At 43.3% G+C, this 26,963-nt stretch overlaps 1 protein-coding gene across 1 annotated transcript; it reads right to left on the bottom strand.

The window, feature by feature from the left end:
* Positions 1 to 4,713: 4,713 nt before the first annotated feature.
* org (oogenesis-related gene) lies at positions 4,714 to 26,612 on the bottom strand. The gene is made up of 7 exons (XM_038778141.1): positions 26,484 to 26,612; positions 26,337 to 26,396; positions 20,655 to 20,877; positions 18,301 to 18,446; positions 16,413 to 16,562; positions 11,653 to 11,707; positions 4,714 to 4,847 (listed from the first exon to the last, which is right to left on the bottom strand). The coding sequence occupies exons 1-7, from the start codon at positions 26,535 to 26,537 to the stop codon at positions 4,843 to 4,845; spliced, it is 693 nt and encodes a 230-aa protein (XP_038634069.1). The 5' UTR covers positions 26,538 to 26,612; the 3' UTR covers positions 4,714 to 4,842.
* Between the last annotated feature and the right edge of the window lie 351 nt (positions 26,613 to 26,963).

The raw sequence follows: 26,963 nt of genomic DNA, 5'->3' as shown, positions 1-26,963 counted from the left end.
GGTATAACCAAACTGGCTCCCTCTCTTTTGTTTTGCATCATTGCTGATGATTCATATCATCTGTTGGCCATCCCGCACGGATGCCAGGATGACTACTGCATAGTGCTTTTCTGTGGCAATGCGACAATTTAATTCTTCAAGTAAACATGGAGAATTTGCTGCCAAATGCTTTTGGCAAGTGCAGACTGTTGCTGGAATCAATCTGTAGCCCCACTTGCATGCATCCTCTTAGCATAGTTTTGGTAACCAAGGGCTCTACTGATAACATCTTCGCACAATGCACAGTTCCCACAATGCATAGGCAAATATCAGATTCTAGATATGGTGCAAATGTGAAGTCACGTTGCCATGATGAGTGTTAGAAAGCTGCAGTACTCTTGTGGCTGCCAATGGACCCCAAGGATCTATCTCCAGCATTGCACACAAAATGAAGTAAAACTGGATTCCTGCTTGATATGTTAGAACATACAGTGCAGAAGGAGGCCATTCAACCCATCGAGTCTGCACCAACCCACTTCAGCCCTCACTTCCACCCTGGCCCCGTAACCCAATAATCCCTCGTCACCTTTTTGGTCACCAAGGGCAATTTAGCATGGCCAATCCACCTAACCTGCACGTCTTTGGACTGTGGGAGGAAACCGGAGCACCCAGAGGAAACCTACGCAGACACAGGGAGAACATGCAGACAGTGACCCAGCGGGGAATCGAACCTGGGATCCCGGCACTGTGAAGCCACAGTGCTAGCCACTTGTGCTACCATGCTGCCCATGTTTCAATATCACTACAGCAATGTTCTTAGAATACATGTATTACAGATTCTTATCAAATAGCAACTGTGAATTTGGGGTTCTTCCAGGCCCTTAAGCTCTCAAACATTCCACAGGAACTGTTATCTCAACATCAAGGTTCATCCATTTGAGACAACTGGCCCTAGGTAACCGACTTTGGTGGTATGAAATGATAAGTGAAAATTAAGAAATACAATAATTGACAATGTATTCAGGATGCTGTTTAAAGAAAAATAAGCCACTTTAAAAATGGAAAGTGTAAAAATACAGGTGGGCTGAGTTGATGTACTGATTAGCCTCACAACACTAAGCCCATCTTTACCCAAGCGTGTGCGTGCGCACACACACCAATATAATGCACTTGGTTCTAGGTCTTTTGTCTGGAATCCATCAGCCCAAATGACGCTCAGCACTGCTGTAACATCTCCCATCGTTGAGGGCACATCTAGTTCATATTCAGCTCAATTTATTTACATACTGGGTGGTCTCAATGATAAACCAAGTGGGCTCCAAGGACCAATAACTATTTACAATAAGTAAAAAGGAACATATCTTTCCCAAGCCAAATAGCATTCAACCATACCTTAAAGAGCATCTTTTATATGAGCAATTGGAACAGTACTTGGGCAAATAAAAAAGGGTTACAATCCAGTTACCAGTCCGCATGTCTGTTTTCCAGCTGAAGCATTTTATGGCAGGTATGGCCAGAGTGTCCACCTAGATAAGACTCGGCATAATAAAATGTCACATTGTCCATTACCACACAACTGATCACAAATAACACCAGCCTTGGGTCATCAAATTGAAAAAGCCATATTTAAAACAAGCTGCAGTAGTGTTTAAGGCCAACTCGCAGCAGGATGCAGCGAGTTTCTCCACTTGCTGTAAATCTTTCCTTATACAAAAAAGTCTGAGGTCACAAAGGATGATACCCTACACAGGCAGAGGGTTCAGGCAGACAGTAGCATAAAATACCCATTACTGGCCAACCTGCCGTACCACATCGATCCATTGCCTTAACACACACCTACATTTTACTTTCAGTCATAAATATGCCACTTTCAGCATGTGTAGTATTCATTTAGGTCCATTCATATCATGACCAAATCTCTTGCAAGTCTTGCCAAAACATCACATGCACATAGCCAAAATTGCATTAGAGTTTAATTCCAATCGAATACTTTACTGGTTAGTGCACACAAGATGGATAGATGGACTGCTGCCCTTGGGACTTATGGTAGTTATGCCTGGAGCTGGCCTAACTACAGCCAACAGACTTGTAAATTCTAGGGGAGAATGAGGCAGGCTGCTATTTACAAGCATGAGGGAATTGACGCAAGCCGGAGTGATAACTAGGTGTGGCCGATTGTGCTGAACAAGTACCTAAAGGCACAGCTTTTGACAAACAAGGAAGTAGAGCAAGTGGAACTAGATGGGTGTAGTCCTCCAACACAGATTATATTCTAGTCTAGCCCCAAGGCTAGAAATACAACCCTTTCAATATGTCATTCAATCCTTAAACAGCATATCCACAGTGGAAACAGACTGTTCTTCAGGATCCTAAAAGGTAGTGGGTGTCTGGTTTAAAAATCAGCCCTGTAAACTTGACGGGTTGTTCCTACCGTGTGTTTTCGGTGGTGGAGGTGGCCCGCCAGCAGGATTTTTTGATCCCGCCCTTGACAACAGGATATCCCGAGCTTTGATAAAGAGTCATCAGACTCGAAACGTTAGCTCTTTTCCCTCCCTAGTGATGCTGCCAGACTTGCTTAGATTTTCCAGCAATTTCTCTTTCGTTTCAGATTCCAGCATCCGTAGTAATTTGCTTTTATTTCAACAGGATATCCTGTTGACTGCACCCCTCAGTGGCGGCATGTGGCACAGTGAATAGCACTGGGACTGTGGCGCTGTGGACCCCGGTTCAAATCCCGGCCCTGGGTCAAAGTTTGCACATTCTCCCCATGCCCGCGTGGGTTTCACCCCAACAGCCCAAAGCGGTGCAGGTTAGGTGGATTGGCCACACGAAATTGCCCCTTAATTGGAAAAAATAATAATTGGGTACTCTAAATGTATATTTAAAAAAAGTTGACCGCCCTCATCCAGCAGCAGGATTATTTCTGCACTGTCTCAAGCAAGGATTCATTTATTTCAATAGGACCTGGACTGTAGTCTTTCACATCTGTACAGCGGTCAGCAAAATTTCAACTTGCCTACTAGGCAAAGTGCTCCTGTTGAGGTTTAACCTTTTAAAACCATTAAGAATTTATTCCTGCAGCAACAAACTATTTTGATTTCCTGGTAATCTCTCAGATCAGACCAATTGTCAGAAGTTCATCAGCAGCAGCATGAAAAATGAAAATCACTTATTGTCACGAGTAGGCTTCAAATGAAGTTACTGTGAAAAGGCCCTAGTCGCCACATTCCGGCGCCTGTTTGGGGAGGCTGTTATTGGAATCGAACCGTGCTACTGGCCTGCTTGGTCTGCTCTCAAAGCCAGCCATTTAGCCCTGTGCTAAACAGCATGGAACATCCCAGTTCAGTTTACACAAAGTAACGCAGGCATGTCGAACAAAATCAAAGTTTTTAAAGGAAAGGTTGCTGTCTTTGCGGATTAATTCAACCTCCCGGAGTGTAGTCAGATGTCTCAAGTCTCATACCTCCAAACAGAGATGATAACGGATTCATTCATATGTACAAAAATGCTGCTCAGCGGCCAGTCAAATACACACATGCGTAGAGCTCCACGGTTAAACAATTTCTCAATTCACATTTGGTGCAGGCACGGGATGCAGCAGTACAGCGAGAACAGATTTACATTAATCCTGATCTGCCATGGACTGCAGCTTGCGAGAATCAAAACAACCTGCATTTTATCTAGTGCCTTTAATGGCATTAAATATTTGCAAGACACACTGAAGATAATTAAATAACTTTTATGCTGAGCCATTTGCGGCATTAGGTGATCAAAAACTCAATTAAAGAAGTACCTTAAAAATGGAGGGGTGGCGAGAGACAGAGAATTGAAGAAATTCTAGTGGCTAGACAGAAGGCATAGTTAGCAGCAATAAAAGGATGCAAGTTGAGGATGCACAATAGAACAGGGGCAGAACGGATACAAGAGGAGAAAGAGGGGAGGAGGAGAGAAGAGTATTTTCACAGAATTCACAGTGCAGAAGGAGGCCATTTGGCCGATCGAGTCTGCACCGGCTCTTGGAATGAGCACCCTACCCAAGGTCACACCTCCACCCTATCCCCATAACCCAGTAACCCCATCTAACACTAAGGGCCATTGCAGACACTAAGGGCGATTTATCATGACCAATCCACCTAATCTGCACATCGTGGGGCTGTGGGAGGACATCTGTGCACCCTGAGGGGACACACACGCACGCACACAGGGAGGATGTGCAGACTCTGCACAGACAGTGTCCCAAGCCGGAATCGAACCTGGGACCCTGGAGCTGTGAAGCAATTGTGCTATCCACAATGCTACCGTGCTGCCCTGAAGGGAAGAGAGAAGATCAGGCCTGCACCTGCATCCCACTAGCCAGATGAAAATGCGTTATGTGACCCATCGTGGCAGGTCCCAGAGGATCTATGGTGTGAAACCAAATGTCTGGCCCCACCGACAGGGACTGAGGAAAACTAGTCTCATTCGTCTCCACACGCACGCACATATATCTGGGAGGCTCATGGGGCAGGAGATGGTTAGAGGGGTGAGGTTAAGAAGGGATTTGAAAATGAGGATGAAAATTGTTATTTGACCTGAACCCAAAAGTAAGCCAGCAAACAAAATTCTGAAACAGGAGAAAAAAAAACTGCTGATGTTTTGAATGAACTCAAGTGCTTGGTAAGGACCGACATCAGAACAATGAATAGGTTCTTGCTGCAATAATAACGCTTTTCAATTTGACTCCAAAAAAAAAGCCAAGTAATGAATTCAATTTTATTAAATCTCAATACACAAAACTGAATGTACAAAAAACTGAATGTACAAATGTTCAGTACAAAAGTTCACAAATACTTAAATGGAAAAATGTCAGTCGTTCCCAGCTTCTCAATCTGAAAACAAAAATTACAAAATTACTAGAAGCATTTGCAATACATCAGGTCACACCCAAAAGTGTACACATGGAGCTACAAAAAAAAACAAAGTGCCATAGGATATATTATATATATATTTTTTTATAAAAGTGTTGAACTGAAATTATCATTTGCGCAAACTATTGTGACATGGTTTTGGCCTTTCCTATTATGGTAGAAAAGGCAGGTGACACTCCTATGGAAAGAGATGGGAATGTAGAAACCATATTTGTGTCAAGTTTGTAGGAACTTATGCAAGCACTTTCATTCCAATTCTCAGTTCCAATAGAACCTGGATCGATGGATCGAAAAGTAAGCCATGGGCTATTTTGCGGTCAGTAACAGACGAGTGCCAAACAAATTGCCACACATGCTTTGCTTGACATGAATAGGTGGATTTGAAATAGATTTGTAACGTGTTCAACAAAAAAAAGGGGAAAACAAAAACAGCATATGAAGCATATTGGGTTTTTTTCCCCTCCAGCACGGTAGCATTGTGGATAGCACAATTGCTTCACAGCTCCAGGGTCCCAGGTTTGATTTCAGCTTGGGTTACTGTCTGTGCGGAGTCTGCACATCCTCCCAGTGTGTGTGCGTGGGTTTCCTCTGGGTGCTCCGGTTTCCTCCCACAGTCCAAAGATGTGCAAGTTAGGTGGATTGGCCATGATAAATTGCCCTCAGTGTCCAAAATTGCCCTTAGTGTTGGGTGGGGTTACTGGGTTATTGGGATAGGGTGGGGTGTTGACCTTGTGTAGGGTGCTCTTTCCAAGAGCCGGTGCAGACTCGATGGGCCGAATGGCCTCCTTCTGCACTGTAAATTCTATGATATCTATGATTCTATGAAAACGGACACGTATATGAATTAGAGTTGATGGGATGGGGACCAATATATCAGCATTGATTGAGAATTAGTATGGGTAGAAAAACAGTTAGCATTAAAATGTCATTTTCAGAATGGTAGGTTGTACCAGGGCACCGTGTGTTTGGACCTCTCCTGTATCAGAAGGACGAGGGACAGAGTGCAATGCGTCTACATTTGGAGTGGGGAAAGCAGACTGCAAAGAATGTTAGCAGCTATAAGAGGAAAAGTTACGCTACTGGACCAGAACATGGCAGATACAATCTAACATTGAAAAGTGCAATGTTACCCATTTTTGGTGGGAAAGGGATACGGGGATAGTGCCCTTCCAGCTTCTCATAGCCCTTCAGATTTTCATCCTTTCATCCACAGGAAATATTATTTCCCTGTTGACCAGATCAAAGCACTTTGAAAACAACAAATGTCCTTAAAAGCTCCACACCAGTAGAAATTGCTCTCGTGGCCACTGGAGCCACCTGGGGTGGCCACTGCCCAACACAAAATGGAAGATTACAAGGAATGCAGGGAAAATGGACATGTTGCAAAAGCAAGCAGCTTGCAAAAGCACTTGTGTATTCTGACTGCTGCAGAAACCAGACAGCACTGTGAAAGAAAACAAGTTAGCATACTAATGAGGCGATACCGGGTGATTCCCAGGTACAATATAAACAAGTTAATGCAAATCGATACATTGAATAGAAGGCCAGACTCCTCGGCACCAAGAGAAGTCCAAAACAATAAGTCCCAAGAACCGGCCAGTGATCGAGGGACTGCCCCGTTATTGGGGAATTCAAATCAATCGATTAGGAAGAGACCCAATCGACTGAGTGTAGAGGGTCCACCCAGGTGGGCGCGAGACCCGGAGAGGTATAAGACAGCGACCGCTACCCCAGCTCTCTCTCTCTGCCAGCCTCTCCTTGACCAGCCAGCCCTCCCAGCAGAACACCGTTGCAGCAGAAGAACCTTGAGGAGGAGGGGCCTGGACAGTAGCCGCCGTCACGCAAGTGTCATACAACACACGCTACGAGAGTAGACACTCCTGACCCCTTTTAGTCCATAACTACTGGAAGCCTGCGGACCCAGGACAAAGCTAGAGGCCGTTGTTCCCTGATCCGGCAGTCCCCTTTTCCAGATAAGTATTTGGCCTGTTAGTGGTAGGATTAGCCTAGTCTTATATGCATGATTAGTAGATTACTGTATTATAATAAACGTGTCTTGTTTGAACTTACTAACTGGTGTATGGATTTATTGATTTGAACTTGAACCTTGTGGCGGTATCTTAACGATACCTGGCGACTCCACAGCTAAGGAACGAAACAGAGCCAAATTGAGTGTAGAGCACACTCACCCAGAACGAGCAACACCACTGGCTCAAAAACATTTATTTCTATCTTCACAGTTGGCCCTGACCAAAGTACTTCCACAATCTTTGTTTTGCGTTGTTTCAACTTCAAGCCTCAGTTAGTAGCGTTCTCACCAGGGTATGAAGCTTATAATTCAAGTCTCCCTCGCCAGACAAAACTCTTCCAAGGCAATGCACAAAAGGTGGAGTAGAGTTAGATCAGCCATGATAGAACTGAATGGCAAACTGGGTTCAAAGGGCTCAATATATTCTGTGTTCCCTGGGAAGCTCTGGGGACCCAGGTTCGAATCCCACCATGGCAGATGATGAAATTTGAATTCAATAAAAATCTGGAATTCAAGGTTTAAAAAAAGGTGACCACGAACCCAAACCCATTTGGTTCATGTCTTTTAGGGAAGGAAATCTGTCATCCTTCCCTGGTCTGGCCTACATACAACTCCAGATCCATAGCAATGTGGTTGACTCAAATACCCTCCAGGATGGGCAATAAATGCTGGCCCAACCAGCGAAGCCCAAATCTCTCAGACAATTTTTTTTCCCCCCCAAAAGTCTTGCGTAGCAACGGAAAATATATTTCACTTCACTTGAAATGCCTGGAAGTGACATATCAAGTAAGTCTGTCAGAGTCTCAACTGATACCAAACTTAGATAAACTTGCATTATAAAATTAGTCATGGCAAGAATATTTTCCTTGTCACGCTACCAAGAATAAAAAAAGGGCAAGGTGAACAGATACCCTGCTAAATTGTTCGTTTTTTTAAATATCAGATTTTAAACAAAAAGATTTCCTTGGACAACCAAGTTCACAATCTTGAAAACTGCACTTAAGTCTGTGGTAGGTGGAAGATAGACAGCAAGCAGAATTACCAAGACTTTGCAAAGACACGAAAATTCAGCTGAATGGGTATGATGCTAAAATCTCGAGTGGGAAACAAATTTTGGTAAGAGCAAAGAATGAGTATACACACTCCGAACAGATTAAAGCAGGCAACTGCGAAAATAACCTTTTAAAACCAGAAGTCTTCTAATGGCAGCACGTAGGGAGCAGTCACACACTAGGTGGCTCCCGCCAGGCATTTTAGCCCTTTTTGTGGGTTGTTTTGCTTAAATCTTCACTAATTCGACAGGATATCGTTCCTACACAAGATAAATGCCCAGAACATCCAGGACAAGACGCCAGCAAATGAAGATGGTTTTCAGGCATCTTGGCACTGGAATTTCAGACAGCGGTGGTCGGTCTCAGAGGACCTCCACAACTCAATAGAAGAGGCCCTAGCTACTATTCGGTCCACGTTGGTGAAGACTGATAAGACGTTAAAGGCACATGATGGGCATTAAGGTGGGGAGGCAGCTCTCAAGGTAATGCCCAGATCAGATGGTCTCCTTGGAAGTTGGGATGAAAATGAACACCCTGTATTAATAATACTGAGGGCCAAGGTGAATGATCTGGAGAAGAAGGAAACAGAATCTTTGACTACCAGGAGGAAAAGGAAGACCGAAATCTAAAGGACTAAATCTCGAGGATGTTCGGGAAGATGGTGGCAGACAGTGGATTGCCATCCCCTCCCAAGCTGGATTGAGTTTACTGGTCACTCATTCAGAAGCTCAGTTCTGGAAAACTGCCATGGGCAATTATCAGGAGGTTCTACCAAGGCCTCGTACCTTGAACCCCTCGACTCATATACACACAGGTTCTCAACAGTTATACAATGAGGGCAGGAACATCAAAGGGGAGGGGGAGAAAAAGAGTACAGTACAGTCCTTCATGAGGGCAGTCTATCAGGGGACTTCTTAGGCCTGGTGAAACACCTCAGTGTTACACTGGCCCAGGCCTCGATTTTTGAAGTGGGAAAAAAGGACCCAATAGAATATGCGTTGTATTGGCCTTGCTCGTTGTTGAAGTGGATGCCAAATTGCTGGCTAAAAAGTGTTGGAAATGCGGTTGGAGACCTGCATTCCAGAGGTGATCTTGGAAGATCAGACATGTTTTGTCAAGTGTAGGTTGTCAAGTGTCGGCAGCTGGTGGCCAAAACAAGTTGATAATTAAATGTTGTTATTTTCCCCCTCTTCAGTGCCTGAACCGGAGGAGATTTGTCTCCGATGCCAAAAAAGTTTGTGTGGAGTACATGAGATTTTTGGGAGGTGTCGTTTCAGGCCAAAGTGGATTCTTCTTTTGTATTGTGTTCCTATGCCTTAAGCTAGTGTTACTTTCAGTTGAATAAGGGTACGAGGCAGAGTTGTCCATTGTCTCCACTTAATCGAACCATCTGCCAGAGCGTTTGGGAATAAGATGGGAAGAGAGTAGGGTGCCTTTGTATGCAAATGATCTGCTTCTTTATATCACGGACCAGACCCAATTTCCACCATGGAAAAGAGAATGAGGCTACTTCGGAGTTTTGGCCCCTTCTCAAGGTACAAGTTGAATTTGGACAAAATTTTCCATGAATCCTCCAGGGAGGGGAGCCGATCCGAGGATGTGGCCTTTTTTAATCTTGCCACATCCAGGCTTTTGTTATCTGGGAATCAGAGTGGCCCATGTTTGGGCCTCGCTTCAAAAAATAAATTATGTCTGGTAAATGGGGTTATGTCTGGTAAACGGGGTTAAATCTGACATACAGTAGTGATACAACTCCACCAGCCCACCAGCCCCCCCCCCCCCCCCAAAAAAATGATATTTCTTTGCTAGAGTGTTAGCTTCCTTCATTTGGGCACAAAGATTTATGGGACATTTCTTCAGACAGTCGGATGGCTTATTTCTCGTTTGTTATTTTATTACTGGGCAGCTAATATTGAAGGTGGTTCAAGAATCCAAATTCCATATGGGGGCAGATGGAGGGGTGCTGTTGTAGTGGTTCTAGCTTGGAGACCTTGGTAACTGCCCTGCTTCAGTTTTACCCTGTAAAATTTATTATGTCTGGCAACGGTGTCCTCTTGAGGATTTGGAAGCAGTTTAGGACAACATATTAAGCTCGGCTCCATGACGCTGTTATCCCCCATTTGTAGAAATAATCTCTTTCTGCCAGCGAGTTTGGACTCAAGTTCAGGGGGGGAAGAAAGAGTTCTGGAAGGCTTGGGAACCTGTTGTAGAGTGTAGGTTTGTCAGTTTTGAGGAGCTTTGGACAAATTCCACCGAGAGGACCAAACCTATTCAGGTATTTACAGGTTCATGATTTACTGCACAAGGAGATTTGTTTCCCACAGCACCTTCGCCCTCCCTCTTGATTAGGATATTATCTCTGGCTGATATTGGGCATGGGGAACATTTTTGACGTTCATGGCCTGTTGGCAGAGCAGGCTGCGTTGGATGAGGGGATGCGGAGGGAAAGTTGGGTCATGGTGTGGGGGAGTTGTACATTGTGGAGTGAGGCTCTTCACAGAGTCACCTCTACCTCATGTGCTAGGCTCAGCTTGATTCAGTCCAGGGTGGTGTTCAGGGCGCATCTGACCAAGATGTCGCCTGTGCTGCAGACGGGGATGAAGGCAGACAGGGGTGAAGGCGGATGAGTTAGTGGACATCAGCTGCAGGGGAGAGGTAATTTGATTTTATTATATGTCGAAAGGTTGGGTCTTGATTGTGCTGTTCTAGCATTGTATCTTTATGTATTGTTACATAGTTTGCTTTATTTTGGGATGATGAAAAATTTCATTTAATAAAAAGAGATGAATCAAGTGAGTGTTAATGTGTCTGCAAAGTGCAGAAGGTTGACAGCATCATAAAAAAAGGCACACATAGCTTTGTGTTTTTTTTTATGTATTACGGTTCAAAGGAAAGCAATATACCGCCTGAACGCTTAGGTGCCCCACTGGAGAAAAAAGATTATTGAAGCCAGAGACTGTGCAGTAGTAAGTCACCAAAACAATATCAGGCTTTGGAAAGAATTGTTATGATCCAGGACACAAAGAAGGAGGAAGAGGAGGAGAATTATCACTGGTAGTGAATAGGGGAAAAGTTGGCCTGCCAGTGACCAGGTGTTGTCAGAAAAAATGGAAAGGTATCGATTTAATACTGTCATCAAAATTTAAGGGGGTAGCTGGGATACGGCCACCAAGAAATAGCACCAGAAATTAAGGTCATGATAGTGAGTTATCTGTGGGTTTGACAGTGTGGGGACTGGTCTGTGTCTTCCATGTAGTTATGCTGAAGTTAGAAGTGCTTTATTTCTTCCATCTTTTTCCAGAGCAACTATTAGAACCATCTGCAGTTAAAGCGGTTTTTAAAAAATTACTATCAGATCAATTGTCCAGAAACACTAACTTTCCCTGGACAATTGCTGCATAAACCCTTACATGGGAACTGCTCTCCTCCCCCACCCACCAAAGATGGTAGGGAACCCGGTTCCCCCCAATTAGATGGAGAGCCAAGAAGTTACGGGCCCTTATTTTGCGACGAATCCACTACTAATCCATATTTTAAATCAGTTACAGAAGTGTGCTGGATAACCAGTTTTGGTTTCTTGATGTTGTGAAGCCATTGGAGTCACAAATGTTTTTAAATTGCCAGTACTACATCGCTTTTGTCTAGTGGCTAAGTAGATATTGATGCCGAGGGGCTAAAATCTTACCTGTTGAATTGGTATGTTCTTTAGAATCAATGCAAGGTGCATCATTTAAATTTTCCTAAAAATGTAGAAGATATGCATTTTAAATTTAAGAACTCTACACCCAGGAGGCAAGATGGTAGCTTTTTAACCAATCAGCACAATGGCCAAAGCAATCCAGATTAATGTTAATATTCCTACTGCTAGTTTATGCACATGTCTGTAATAAAATATGACTTTGTCTCAGCCTAGGAATAAGAATAACACCATACCTGGCGTAATGTCACATGTTATGCATTAATATCAGAGAGTCTTTGTGGGCTTTTGTGGAGTTCACCAGTGTAACCTGTTTGAGCAGCATCTTGTAACTAAACACTGTTATATCAACTTGATGTATGATTCGCTTTGCAGCTACAACCAAGAACACAACAGTACATGTAACATCTTCAAATTCTACAGAAGGAATCAGGTTAACTACACTTGCTAGCCCAAGGTCAGTTATTCGAAAATGCAAATACATGGTTTAATTTTGCCTTTTTTTTTCAAAATTCCAATTAAGGGGCAATTTAGTATGGTCAATCCACCTACCCTGCACATCTTTGGGTTGTGGGGGCCGTTGCGTTATGCTTCTTCACGTAGCATAAGCTGCTTCCTTGATGTATGCTATCACAAAAGGAAGGTTCGGACTTGGGAGATTTAACACATTTATTGAACAGTTAACAATTTTCCTACTTGGGTTAGACTCTCCTGCTAATCCAACTACAGTAACTCGATCTAACTAACCAGTCTGCTCTAATCCATGCAGTGGGTGTGATCTGCCCCTGTGTCTGAGTGTCACCTATAGAAAGAGAAAGAGCATGTGTGCCTGTCCTTTTATATGGGTAGCTCCCTTGTGGCAGTGTCACCACTGGGTGTGTCTTGACTGCCCATTGGCCGTGTCCTATCTTACTGACCTATTGGCTGAATGTCTGTGTGTCATGAGGTCTCTGGTGCTCCCTTTAGTGTTTATTTAGTCCCAGTGTATCTACGTTAACCCCTTGTGTATTTACAGTGATGCATATCACCACATCCCCCCCCCCCCCCTTTTAGTGTTACATATTTTCTGTAATGTTAAGAAAATTGAACAAAATAGGTAGCCAAGTGATGACATGTACAAATCATGAGTGATGATTACACAGCAAGTCCAAATTATATGTACGAGTCCAAAGTTAATTAATTAATATGGTCGAGTGGCTTCCTTGTTTTGTTGGTGAGGTGGTGATGTTGATGGTGGCATGTCCTGGTGTACGCCATCAGTGTCCCTGTGTTTAAGGAACCAAGAAGTGGTCAAATCACTGTTGTCTGATCTGTTTTGGTTTTTTTTCTTTCAATGCTTGTGGTAGTGATGTAATCTGTGTCGTCCAGCCATGGTATGTCATTGTACTGAGCTGAGCAGTAACAGTGTCCCACATTTTCAGAGTTGTACCATGTCATACCAGTAGTGGTTCCACTGTTGTTGTTTTTGTCGTGCTTGTTGTTGACGTTGTTGCCTCTTGATGTTGTAGGATTTGTAGGTTTTGTTGTGTTTGTTGCGCTCAACGACCACCCTCTGGATAATACGAATTAGTCACACAGTTACTCGTGTCAGCATCCTTCGTGGCATCTGCTGTTTCCTTGAGCGTGCCATCACTGAGTCCGCGGCGCTCCCCATCTGGTCATGTCCAGCTTACTTGAATCAGCTTTGGCTTGTCGATGCATCTCCCCGTCTGGAGTCATTTCAGGTTCACTTGAATCTCCTGAGGTTTCTTGATGCTCCCTGTCCGAGTCAAAACATTCAGAAATGCATTCGCTTGTGGAGCGGGTCGAGCAGATGGGTTTTGAATTAACGTGGTGTCACCGGAGTCACCAGTAGTCTCACTGTGATTTGTCGAGTGCCTCTGTACATACTAGCCGAGGTCTGTCACGTTGCACATCTGGTATGGGAAGTGGGGTGCCATCGTCACTTGTCACACATAGTGGGTAGAGCCTCAAGTGTCTCCTTGTCGTTCACTTGAACACGGTAGACTGTCACAAGTCTTTTTGCTGTGCACTTGAGCATGGCAGACTTGCATCATTTGCTGGTGGTTGCTCAGATGAGGTTGCTAGACCTTCATAGTCTTGTTCATGCAAGGACTGCGCTCTGGAGTCTTGCATTGCTTCCATCGTGGAGTCTGTCCACGAGCTCGCTGTGGAGGCTTGTGCCACTCAGTGGAGTCTTGCAGCGTTCCCTGTATGGAATCGTGCGTTGGTCTCGCTGTGGAGACAGTCATCACTTCTTGTGTGGAGGCTGGGACCCTTCACGGTGGGTTGACCACTGTGCAGTAGCAGGCCGCTCTCTGGGCTTGTACCGCTCTGTCGGCATCAGGCCGCAGCATAATTCTGCACTCACGAGTTGGGATGTCATATATGCTGGGCTGAAGATCCTCAAATCCGAAGAACTCGTCCCTTCCTGTGTTGGATTCTTCACTGTACAACACATTGCGTTGCGGTTCGGATTTGGTACTGGGGGTCACCATCTCCAAAAGATGAAATCTTCGTCCGAGTCTTCAAGGACCATATCATCACTTTGTGTTGAAGCTGTCACTGTACTCGCCATGTACAAAGAAGTCATCAATGTCTGAGTCGTAGTCGTCAAGGACTAAATCATTACTTTGGGAGGTGCTAACTGCTTGTTGCAGGGTTCTGCGGAGGTTACTTTCAGCCACTGGTCGAAATTCATGCATTGCGCTGTAGTTCCAGATGAAAGAATTGTGTTTTCCAGCTTTAAAACTTTTTACTGCTTTGGGACATTTCCTCTTTAAGTGGGCATGGCCCAGGGCCTCTGACATCATGACGCTAGTGACATGGAGCGTAGGAATGGATAACGCAGGGACCTTCCTTTTCTGTGCGCTCTTTGTGCAACTTCTCTGCGCATGCACGGCTTCACATGCATGCGCAAAACACTTTTGCCAGTAAGCTTCTTTTGGGGAACTGCGCATGTGCAGCTCCTTTCTCAAGATGGCTGCCAATTAAAACTGCCATTTTCTGCATTTGCAGGCCTACTTCGCCTCATGGTGAGTATTGGCGCCTCTTTTACTGTTCTCTCATGTGTTCCTAGCAGTATTCTTGAAAATTGTCCAGGATTGCCTGGAAGTCTCTCTTGTTTTGCCCTTTGGAGTACTTGAAGGTCTGGAAGATTTCTGCTGCTCTTGCACTCGCAAGTGAGCAGAAGCTTTATTTGCTCTGCATCCTCCATGCCATCTAGGTCGGATGCTACCAGGTAGATCTCTAATCTCGGCCCGAACACACACCAGTTTGCACGGAGATTACAGTGGTACCCGAGCTGCTGTGGAACCGGAATGTCAAACATCTTGCCTGGGTGCTGTTGCTGGTTGTCACGGATTTGTTGAGTTGAACTATAGGGATTCAACAGGTCACTAACTGGTACCATGTTGCATTATGCTTCTTCGTGTAGCATAAGCTGCTTCCTTGATGTATACTCTGACAAAGGAAGGTTCAGACTTGGAGATAGCTTTAATACATTTATTGAACAGTTAACAATTCCCCTATTGGGTTCGACACTCCTGCTAATCTAACTACAGTAACTCGATCTAACTGACCAGTCTGCTCTAATCCATGCGGTTGGAAGGGGGGGGGGGGGGGGGGGGGGGGGGGAGATGCTTCCCTGAGTCTCTTGAGTGTGGCCTATAGAAAGAGAAAGAGCACATGTGCCATATCCTTTTATATGGCTAGCCCCTTGTGGTAGTGTCACCTCTGGGTGTGTCTTGCCTGCCCTTTGGTCATGTCCCATCTTACTGACCTATTGGTTGAATGTCTGTGTATCATGTTGTCTCTGGTGCTCCCTCTAGTGTTTATTTAGTCCCTGTGTATTTACATTAACCTCTTCTGTATTTACAGTGATGCATATCACCACAGGGGCAAGAGCCATACAGACACAGGAAGAATGTACAAACTACACAGACAGTGACTGGAGTCAGGATTTAACTCAGATACTTGGTGGTGAGGCAGCAGTGCTAACCACTGCACTACCGTAACTTTGCCTCTCATCAACTCTGTACTAAGTACCTCTTCACATTTCAAAAAATAGAAAAAGTGAAATACTGCGGATGGTGGAAGTCAAGCAGCATTTCTGAAGAGAAAAAAACAAATGCTTCAGTCCTGACCTTTCTTAGAACGGATGACAGGTTTTAGGTTTCTTTTAGTTATCTAGTAAAGTCTGAAACAGTAAACCATAGAATTGCCATAATATTTAATGCTATAAAAAGGGAGACAAACTGGCACCTTTAATCACCCATTGCAATCTTTTATAATCAACTGTTGTTCAATGCAGATGAGCGAACATCAAACATTTTTAACCATACAGCTATGAAGGACTTCCCTCTTTCCATATGCATTCAGATCAACACCAAACCCCACTAGAGACAGCTCAGCTCCGTGACAACCACCGGACAACAGTTCTGAATATTCTGCTGAAGACAGCAGGTTCAGATATTCCGCCAAAGAAGTCGACATTCAGATAATTTAGAAAACTTGGAATTATGGAGCAAATCAGCAAAATACTCATCTATAAATGGTCTGGCTACAAAACATTAAAAACCAGACAGACTAGGAGAAAAAAAACCTCAATCATGAACAAGAGACTCAATGGTTGCAGCAAAATAAACCATCATGAACAACTTCCCAGGTTTTTCCAAATCAATTACTCCAAATGGTGTCAAATGAGATTTCATTGCCAAAAGCAATATTTTCCCAAGTCAAATTCTTACCTCGTGGCAAGGAGCCTCTTTCAACCTCACCAAGCAATCTCCACTGGAACGATGGCCTCCAATCTCTTCTACTTCTAGGTCTGTCTCGGTATCATTACACTCCCTGTGTTCCTCACGGACTTCCTCAGAATCAGTGCTGTAGTTGCTCGGCTACATAGAATTGCAAATGTAGAATCAGTTTGAAAATTAAATCCATAACCAAATAAAGTGCGACCTTAACTAGGGGGAATGACAAAATGGCACAAGTAACTGGAGTGCCAAATCAAATAAATAGTTCTCACAAATTTTTTTTTAAAAGGGTTATTTTTATACAAATGAACTTTTTTTTTTAATGGATTATTTCCTTTTCGCTGGTTTCTAAATTAACCAGAATTGTTAAATTTGGCCAAGTTCCTCACTTGCTGTTGGCAACTGGTGATTTTTATCGGATTTGTCCTTTTACAAATACTGATGAGCTATAGGCTACAACAGGGCTTTAACTTGCAGGAGAAAGCAGCATAATATCTCCAATTGCATGAAATAATTGAGGAAATTTTAAAACACATCACACGTCATTGCACCAACAAAAATCTTTCTTGCAACATCACTGCAATTTACTACTGATAGGCTACCTCAAAGTACGGTACTAAATTCTGATGCTAAACTCTTCAACCTTAAGCTGAAGGCCACAACCTAAGGAACAACCACTTCTGTAATACAAGGACAGTATTGCACAAGTTGATATTGCTGATAATGCACAAGTGAATGCAACAGATAATTGACAAATTCAAAAGCTTATGAATGCATTGGACTTGCCCAGAACACAAGACCAACTCCCTGACCAAACTAATATATAAATCCAATGCCTTGATTTGAGATTCATGTGTTGGCAAATGTCCCTCACTTTCCATATCTTGGAAGTCATCAATCCCAAAAAGCTGACATTTCACATCAAATGGATGAGCTCAGACTGTAGAAAAGTTACATACTAATGATATTGGATCCAACACCAAGTCGACAGGCAGTGGTTCTCCCCACATTTCTCTATGGGGCTGAAGCTTAGTCAACTTATAGATGCCATATCAAGATTCTAGGACATGAACAACACCAAAAGGATTAAAGACAATGAGCATCGTCCAGAGACCAGGATAATCTCACAGGAGATAATCAGAACATGTCAGATTGCCCAACTCGTGAGCTGCACCAGGGAGACCATTCATACATCTCAAAGCCTCAATGAAGGTCTGTTCTATTATCAAATGTGGGAAGCAGAAGACAACATGATAAAGCAGTCAGTCAAGACTTTCAAGAGGGTAGGGGGAAGAGAGGGCAGGTACTTGAGCCAAATAATCCATTACCACCGCTCCAGGCCAACAACTAATGTCCTTACTGTGGGGGAACTTGCAAGATGGAGATAGACACTTGCAGGTGGCTGGTCTGTTCTCATTGATATAACAAGAAACCTCAAAGTGGGTAAAAAATGTGAACATTTCTCACTTTACTTAAGGCCTTGAGAGATTGTTATAGTTCCACCTAGTACTGGCTGGGAGGACAATAGTACTGTGAGATTTAACCACATTTGGGATTAATGTTCATAATGGGAAGGAAATCCTATTTCTTGGCTCATTAGAGGTGTGGGCTGTGAGAGAGGAAAAAGGAGGAAGAGAATTTCAGCTTATCTTCTTTTAACTCAGCTCCTAAAGAGTTAGACCTCCAACACAAATAACTAGCCTGACATTCATAGGCAACATTGCATAGACAATATCCCAAGAGCAGCTGCACACAAAGTAGAAATGTTCACATTACAGGATTTCTGCACCAATCAAAATTTTCTTTGATAGAAATTGTGTTTTCAACATTACAGCAGCATTAAGTCCTCAACACACTTCCCATGACTGACAATCAATACCTCATAAGTGGGATCCTCTGCTGAATCATCATCATCAGGCAGTTCACAGGTCAAAGATTCAACCCAGCAGAGCTCTTCTTCAGCTAGATCATCCTGTTTCCTTTTCATTCCTTTGCCACTTGGTTTATTAGGTGACGATCGTAGTTCTGAAATTCGAAGTTAGAATACAGAAATGCATTTATATTGCTACGATTTGGTTTCCAGGTTTAGAATGCGATGAATGTAGGACATTTTTGTTTAGATATATTTGTTTATTTTTCTGCTGCAGTATTTTTAAAAAATATATTGTTAATCTACAGGCAGTTGGTGTGCCTGCAAAAGGTGCAATTAAGAGGTCATAACAGTGAAACCATTCATTCCAACCACACATTTGTTTGCAAAGAGAGGCCAAATGGATCTTTATGATTGCTGGAGTAGATAATTTGAGACAGTGTATTTAAGACTTGGGTAAGCAGGTCATGGGGTCTAAATGGAAGATGTAAATAATGGGAGAAGCCAGTTCTGTCAGTTGGATATGGGTTTGGTAGTCTGCCAGGAGCTTTTTTTTTAAAAAAGTTGTGCAGTAATGTTTGCTAAATACTGTCAGGAGTTTGAAAAAGATAGAAGGATCTGCAGGTTGTTGCCCGAAAGGGTTTGTTCCACTCTCCAAGAAATTCACATACAAGTTTTATTTTTTCGTTCACAGGATGTGGAGTTGTTGGCCAGCATTTGCTGCCCACCCCCGAGGGTGTTTATGAGTCAACCACATTGCTGTGGGTGTGGCGTCACATGTAGGCCGGACCAGGTAAGGATGACATCAGTGAACCAGATGGGTTTTTACAACAATTGGCAATGATTTCATGGTCGTTTTAATTACAGATTTTTATTGAATTCAAATTCCACCATCTACCCTGGTGGGATTCAAACCCATGTCCCTAGAACATTACCCTGGGTCTCTGGATTACTAGTTCAGTATCAGTACTCTCCACTGCCTCACCATAGAACAAATAATTTTATTTGCAAATAGCTTTTAACCTGTAAGGAAGTGAAGCTTGAAACACTGGAAAATAATCTAGTCAACTAGGCACTTACCAAACCTGCATTCGAGACTGAAAGTACAAAAGCTATCTCCACCACCGATGCACAGTGGCAGCAATGTGTATCATCTACAAGATGCATTGCAGGAACTCAGTCTGGCATGCATGCGACTCCAGACCCACAGTGATGTGGTTGACTCTTTAACCTTCCCCCTGAGCCACTCAGTTCAATTCCAATTAGGGATGGGCAACAAATGCTGGCCAAGCCAGCAAAGTTCACATCCTAAAAATAATCTTTTGTTTCTGCAACTGCAGCTCCGGGAAGCCCAGATTTCAGAGGTGGGAACGGCTGCTGGGGACACAGGGCATCATCAAGTATCATGGATTGCATGTAAAAGAGGTGGTGACACTGCAGGCTAAGACTCCACAGACAGGAAGGGAATGGTTGACCACCAGACAGAGCAAGAGGACTGGCAAGCAGCTCTGAAGTCATTCCCCTGAAAAACATACATACCACTTTGGATACTATTTGTGGAGGAGGGCGGATGGCTTCCCAGGGGAAAGCAGCAGACAAATACATTGCATCATTGTTGGCTCTGCTGCACAGGAAGAGGATTAAAAAGTGATGGGATGCAATAGTTATGGGTATTCTGTGGCCGCAAATGAGAATCCAGGATGGTATGTTGCCTCTCCAGTGCTAGGTTAAAAGATATCTCGGAGCAGCTACATGACACTCTTGGGAGGAGAGGGTGAACAGCCAATGGTCGCGGTACAAACGACAAATGGATGATGTCCTAGAAGCAGATTACAGAGTGTTCGGAAGTAACTTGAAAAGTAGGACCACAGGATAACTACCAGTATCACATGCTAGTCACAGTAGAAATAGTACGATATATCAGATGAATAAGTGATAATACGTTCAAGAACCAACTACAGGACAGGCCATCCTAAACTGGACATTGTGTAATGTGTAATGAGAAAGGAATAATTGACAATTTTGTTCGAGGAGAGAGCGACCATAACATAATAGTTGATTGCGACTTGGTCCCGATTATAAATACAAGGAGTCTACAATAAAGGAACAGGTTGACTATGATGGATTTGGGGATGATGCTAAAGGGATGACAGTAGATAGGCAATGGAAAACATACAAAAGTGCATGGGTGAACTGCAGCAATCGTGTGTTCCTGTCTGGTGCAAAAATAAACAGAAAGGTGGCCAAACCATGGCTTGCAAAGGAAATTAAAGATAGCATTAACCACACGATAATTGGTTTAAATATCTAGAAAATGCATATAGTGGCTAAATTGTTTTTAAAAAGTCACTGAGAATGCTTACCTTCTGAAATTTCACCTTGGCCTAAATTGCTGGGCACAAGGAAGCCAAACAACTGCTGCAGTCTGTCGGGTATTATAGCAAACACAAACCGAGCTAGTCTGCTTAGTCGTTTCTTTCCAATGACCCAGCGTCTCCCTGCACACTCCTTCGAGTCAGTTGGTTTTACTTCTTCCACTCGCACAGAGAAAGTAGTCCAAGTTGACAATCGCTGGATCATGCTGAACTGCAAAAAAACAAAAAGAAACTTACACAAATTCTGGACTTTTTAAAGAGGTCAGATGTCTCCAGAACTATTGCTATCACATAGAATCAACAGTGTAGGAATTTGCCACTCAGCCATTGAAAGTCCAGAAACATTCCACTTTCATTAACTCTTATGCATTGTACACAGTCTAGAATGCAGCTTTAAACATGGGTGCATTTAACCGCCTGAGCCGGTGTCAGTTAAAACAATAATGGCTGATTTTATGACCCAAATCTACATACCTACTTTTATCCCAAATCTTTAACTGCCAATTCATCTAGTAAAGATTATGGTCTGAGAGAGAGCTCAGAACATCCATCACCCTTTATGTAGGTTATACCCTTTAAACAGGTCTGGTTCTAAATTTGAGATTAGATTCTCTAGTAATAGACTACTCAACCAGCATATATAACATTTGTATTATTTGTTCACCAAAACCTGAAGAATTCCACTTGTTGGTTTAACAAGGGGTGAGGCCACATTGGATTTGGTACTGGGTAATGAACCGGGCCAGGTGTTAGATTTAGATGTAGGTGAGCACTTTGGTGATAGTGATCACAACTCGGTTATGTTTACTTTAGCAATGGGCAGGGATAGGTATATACTGCAAGGCAAGAATTATAGCTGGGGGAAAGGCAATTATGATGCTATTCGGCAAGATTTAGGATGTATAGGATGGGGAAGGAAACTGCAGGGGATGGGTACAATCGAAAGGTGGAGCTTTTTCAAGGAACAGCTACTGCGTGTCCTCGATAAGTATGTACCTGTCAGGCAGGGAGGAAGTTGTCGAGCAAGGGAACCGTGGTTTACTAAGGAAGTTGAAGCACTTGTCAAGAGGAAGAAGGCGGCTTATGTTAGGATGAGACATGAAGGCTCAGTTAGGGCACTTGAGAGTTACAAGTTAGCCAGGAAGGACCTAAAGGGAGAGTTAAGAAGAGCGAGGAGAGGACACGAAAAGTCGTTGGCGGATAGGATCAAGGAAAACCCTAAGGCTTTCTATAGGTAAATCAGGAACAAAAAAATGACTAGAGTAAGATTAGGGCCAATCAAGGATAGTAGTGGAAAGTTGTGTGTGGAATCAGAGGAGATAGGGGAAGCGTTAAATGGATATTTTTCGTCAGTGTTTACACTGGAGAAAGACAATGTTGTCGAGGAGAACACTCAGGTTCAGTCGACCAGGCTAGATGGAATTGAGGTTCAAAAGGAGGAGGTGTTAGCAATTTTGGAAAATGTCAAAATAGGCAAGTCCCCTGGGCCAGATGGGATTTATCCTAGGATTCTCTGGGAAGCCAGGGAGGAGATTGCAGAGCCTTTGTCCTTGATCTTTATATCGTCTTTGTCGACAGGAATAGTGCCGGAAGACTGGAGGATAGCAAATGTTGTCCCCTTGTTCAAGAAGGGGAGTAGAGACAACCCTGGTAATTATAGACCCGTGAGCCTTACTTCGGTTGTGGGTAAAATGTTGGAAAAGGTTATAAGAGATAGGGTTTATAATCATCTTGAAAAGAACAAGTTGATTAGCGATAGTCAACACGGTTTTGTGAAGGGTAGGTCATGCCTCGCAAACCTTATTAAGTTTTTTTGAGAAGGTGACCAAACAGGTGGATCAGGGTAAAGCTGTTGATGTGGTGTATATGGATTTCAGTAAGGCGTTTGATAAGGTTCCCCACGGTAGGCTATTGCAGAAAATAAGGAAGTATGGGATTGAAGGTGATTTAGCGGTTTGGATCAGTAATTGGCTAGCTGAAAGAAGACAGAGGGTGGTGGTTGATGGCAAATGTTCATCCTGGAGTTCAGTTACTAGTGGTGTACCGCAAGGATCTGTTTTGGGGCCACTGCTGTTTGTCATTTTTATAAATGACCTGGAAGAGGGTGTAGAAGGATGGGTTAGTAAATTTGCAGATGACACGAAGGTCGGTGGAGTTGTGGATAGTGCTGAAGGATGTTATAGGATACAGAGGGACATAGATAAGCTGCAGAGCTGGGCTGAGAGGTGGCAGATGGAGTTTAATGCGGAAAAGTGTGAGGTGGTTCACTTTGGAAGGAGTAACAGGAATGCAGAGTACTGGGCTAATGGCAAGATTCTTGGTAGTGTAGATGAACAGAGAGATCTCGGCATCCAGGTACATAAATCCCTGAAAGTTGCCACCCAGGTTAATAGGGCTGTTAAGAAGGCATATGGTGTGCTAGCCTTTATAAGCAGGGGGATTGAGTTTCGGAACCACAAGGTCATGCTGCAGCTGTACATAACTCTGGTGCGGCCGCACCTGGAGTACCGCGTGCAGTTCTGGTCACCACATTATAGGAAGGATGTGGAAGCTTTGGAAAGGGTTCAGAGGAGATTTACTAGGATGTTGCCTGGTATGGAGGGAAGGTCTTACGAGGAAAGGCTCAGGGAATTGAGGTTGTTTTCGTTAGAGAGGAGAAGGCTGAGAGGTGACTTAATAGAGACATATAAGATAGTCAGAGGGTTAGACAGGATGGACAGTGAGAGTCTTTTTCCTCGGATGGTGATGACCAACACGAGGGGACATAGCTTTAAATTGAGGGGTGATAGATATAGGACAGATATCAGAGGCAGTTTCTTTACTCAGAGAGTAGTCGGGGTGTGGAAAGCCCTGCCTGCAACAGTAGTAGACTCGCCAACTTTAAGGGCATTTAAGTGGTCACTGGATAGACATATGGATGAAAATGGAATATAGTGTAGGTCAGATAGGCTTCAGATGGTTTCACAGGTCGGCGCAACATCGAGGGCCGAAGGGCCCGTACTGCGCTGTAGTGTTCTATGTTCTATGTTCTAACATCACCTTGATTCAAATCTTGGGTGGCCAGGTAATCACACTCATAAATCCAAGCTAGTAGACATACTCCAAAGTTCAATACATCCTTCCTAATGCACGGTGCCAAGAACTGATCATGGCACACAATGCAGATGTGAGCAGAGTCAGCAACAACAAAACAAATTTGAGCCAAAGCCCCTCTAGATATAGAATGGAGCTAAGTAGTGGACATGGTAGCAGCAGCAAAATACCCCAAAAATTTAGTTAATTGTCTAATAGAAAAAAGGCTCAAGCCTCGACAAGTCATTTGTTTTATTTAAATTAACCTCACTATTTAAAAAATGAGGTCAGCACAAGGGAAATAGTGGTAAAGCCACCAGTTCGTTTCAGCCAAGTCAGTTAATTGTCTAATAAACTGAAGCACGATAGGGGACTTCTGTTCAACAGATTCTGTTCCATGTGGAAACCCCACACAAGGACAGGATAGCTTTTTTGGAATATGCTCCAACCATTTTTCAAATATTGGTTAGAGGTTAGAGGGAGAGCTCCTCTGGGAAATATAGCTAAAAAGAACCAGTGCTGATTCAGCTAGATGGGGAGACAGAAGGCAGTTTGGAAAATCAATAGTGGTAAGGATTTCTATCGTTAGGGGAGAAGACAGCCACTTCCACAGCCATGGACCCAAATCCATGATATTATCTTGCCTCTCCAATGCCAGAATAAAGGGAGGTAGGAAAGAAATTAGCGAGCAAGGACTCAAGGCAATCGTAGGTGCCATATACCAGCAACTGTAGAAAATACCAGGATAGAACAAAGGAATGCATGGCTGGAGATTGTGCAGGAAGGAGGGCTCTGGAGTTAGTGGACTGTGGGATCAGTTCTTGGAGAATTAATACAAAGACAGACCAGGTGTGGTACAGTTCAATCAACATGTGCTGATCTCCAGTACCTTGGAAGACTGAGAACCAAACTCGGTAACCATGTACTCACTGCTTTAACTAAATAATTTAAATTTCTAATAATTATGCTTCAAACAAATAGCACTGGTGACAAGTTTAATCCAGTAAAAATGTCTCTCACTGCCACCTCCAGATAATCTAGGTTCTTCACCATTACCTGCAGCCGATTACCAAAATTAAAACTATCAAATATTGGAGCTTCCATTCTCTGCAACAATTGCATACGAGTATTCCAAAGGATTACCTAATTAATCTAAATAGTTGTCTAAATTGACAGTGACACTTCTAATTGCATGTCTAAATGGACATGCCATAAATATGTCTGGCACTATTTGGTAACCTAAGATACCAAGATCAAGCTCAAGAGTTTCTAATTTACCATTTATGTACAATGGTTAAAATATTACACTGCATGTAGAGAGATTGGATTGTCCGCACTTGCTAAAGAACGAACCATTAGTCACACCATTAGTCCAATTAACTAGCACGTAACAGATTTGAAAACACTACCTTAAAGCCTGCAAGTTGATTTGCCGATTTAGCCTTCATTCAAAACATTGAAGGCAAGTTGTTAGTAAGGTAGGGGAACACAGCAAGAGAGAGACCCACAACGGTTTTTTGAAAGTAGAGAATGAAGTGGTAAAATAAGAGCTCTTGGGACTTCTTAAGCCTGCAGTGATGGAGCAATGAACAAATCAGGGTCAGCAGCAGAGACTGTTCACAGGGTCCACAGAGTCCCCAGGTGGAGTTAGAGTAACATGAAATACTGCCCAGGGAAAAATAGATTGCCTCATCAGTCTCAGAAAGACACACTTGTAATTATTTTTAAATGCTCAAGGGGTTCATATCTGTAGGTGATATTGGAAAGATAAAGCACAAGGACCATTATTCACTCAATGTTCCTGTTGTGCATTTCTTATTCATTTCAACATTTGCTTATATGCTTCCTTCTCAAATCTCACTTAGCAATTTAATTCGGTAGCATTTTCTACTACTCTCACCTTTATTCTAGCCCACAAAAAAAGCTAAACCGTTTTTACAAACCACAAGCAACCCTATGTTAAGAGTGACCAGTTTTCATGACCCTGTAGGAAGACAGCCATGGAAAACATTACAACTTGAAAATCAGAGTACAGAAGAGCCCATTCGGCCCATCAAGCCTACAGGACAAAAATACTCACTGCACTAATCACACTTCTCAGCACTTGGCCCATAGCCTCGAATGTTGGTATTTCAGTGCCCATAAGTACTTAAAAAAAACAAAATTAACTGCAAACACTGACTGTCCAGTGGGATGTAATGGGTAGCATTCAGGATGAATCCTCCTTTGTTAATTAATCTGAGAGTGTTGCACAGATTAGGCAGTTTAAACACCTTTATTAAAGTGCTCCAAATTTGTCCCCGATGCCATGAAACTCCAAGAGCCCAATCCCGAGAATGTGAACAAAATAATGTTTCCAAATGGGAAACTAATAGAATTTGAAGCAGGACCTTTAAGAGACATACAAAAAAAGAAGTCACATTGCAATTCAGTTACGAAGTATTTCACACGAATGCAATTAAACTCCAGCCAAAACGACACAACACGCGATAGTTTATTGGAGTTCATAGACACAGTGTAACTGGGGATGGGCGAAATCACTAAACTCGAGTTAGCAGCAATAGTACAAGAGCCCGTACGGACCAGGCATTCACATACCAGGTATTTTAACGGCCCGAGTTGAGATATCCTGCCAATGAAAGTCGCTGAACATTTCTCCTAAATACAAAAAACTCAAAATCAGTATTTTTAAAAAGTGGAGGGAAATGCTTTTGGCCAGTCACATTGAAGCACATACAACCCAACCTTAGAATCCTTGTCTCCATCATTACTAGAAACTATATCTTCTTGCAAGGACATCACGTACAAACGAAACCACAACTCCCGCTGCGAAGGAAGTGTTAGCTGCGAATAAACCAGCCACTGCCGGTTGAACCCAACAGCACACGTGAGCCATGTCAACCACTGACCATTCTTAAAGGGATAGCACAGGGTAGGCAGACACTTGCAACATTTTCAAATGCAGTCATGGAGAAGTGACCTTCACTCTCCCCTTCATTTTCCCTCCCCAAGTCCTGGCTCAGTTGACCTCAACACAAAAATTTAGGGGGACCCTGCTGGCGTCAACATCTTATCATAGCACTTCCCCCAATGCCTTCCAGATAAACCGACGCCCTGCCTTCTCTGGAAGGCCAGCAAGGGAGTTGGAGTCATCCTGGCCAATGCTCATCAACATGACAGAAGGCTATCAGATCAGGCTGTCATACTTAATGTGCAATAAATGTA

The sequence above is a fragment of the Scyliorhinus canicula genome, chromosome 18 (genome assembly GCF_902713615.1).
Source record: "Scyliorhinus canicula chromosome 18, sScyCan1.1, whole genome shotgun sequence".
NCBI lineage: Eukaryota > Metazoa > Chordata > Chondrichthyes > Carcharhiniformes > Scyliorhinidae > Scyliorhinus > Scyliorhinus canicula.
The sequence above is the reverse complement of the archived record's forward strand: the minus strand, read 5'-3'. Positions and strand labels throughout refer to the sequence as shown.

Excerpts from the sequence above, each read along its gene's own strand:
- org (XM_038778141.1), bottom strand. The coding sequence starts at position 26,537 with ATGTCCTTGCAAGAAGATATAGTTTCTAGTAATGATGGAGACAAGGAT. Across the intron at positions 18,447-20,654 it reads CCAAGGTGAAATTTCAGAAG|AACTACGATCGTCACCTAAT; the intron begins GTAAGCATTCTC and ends TTCGAATTTCAG. Across the intron at positions 16,563-18,300 it reads CAGAGGATCCCACTTATGAG|CCGAGCAACTACAGCACTGA; the intron begins GTATTGATTGTC and ends AATTCTATGTAG.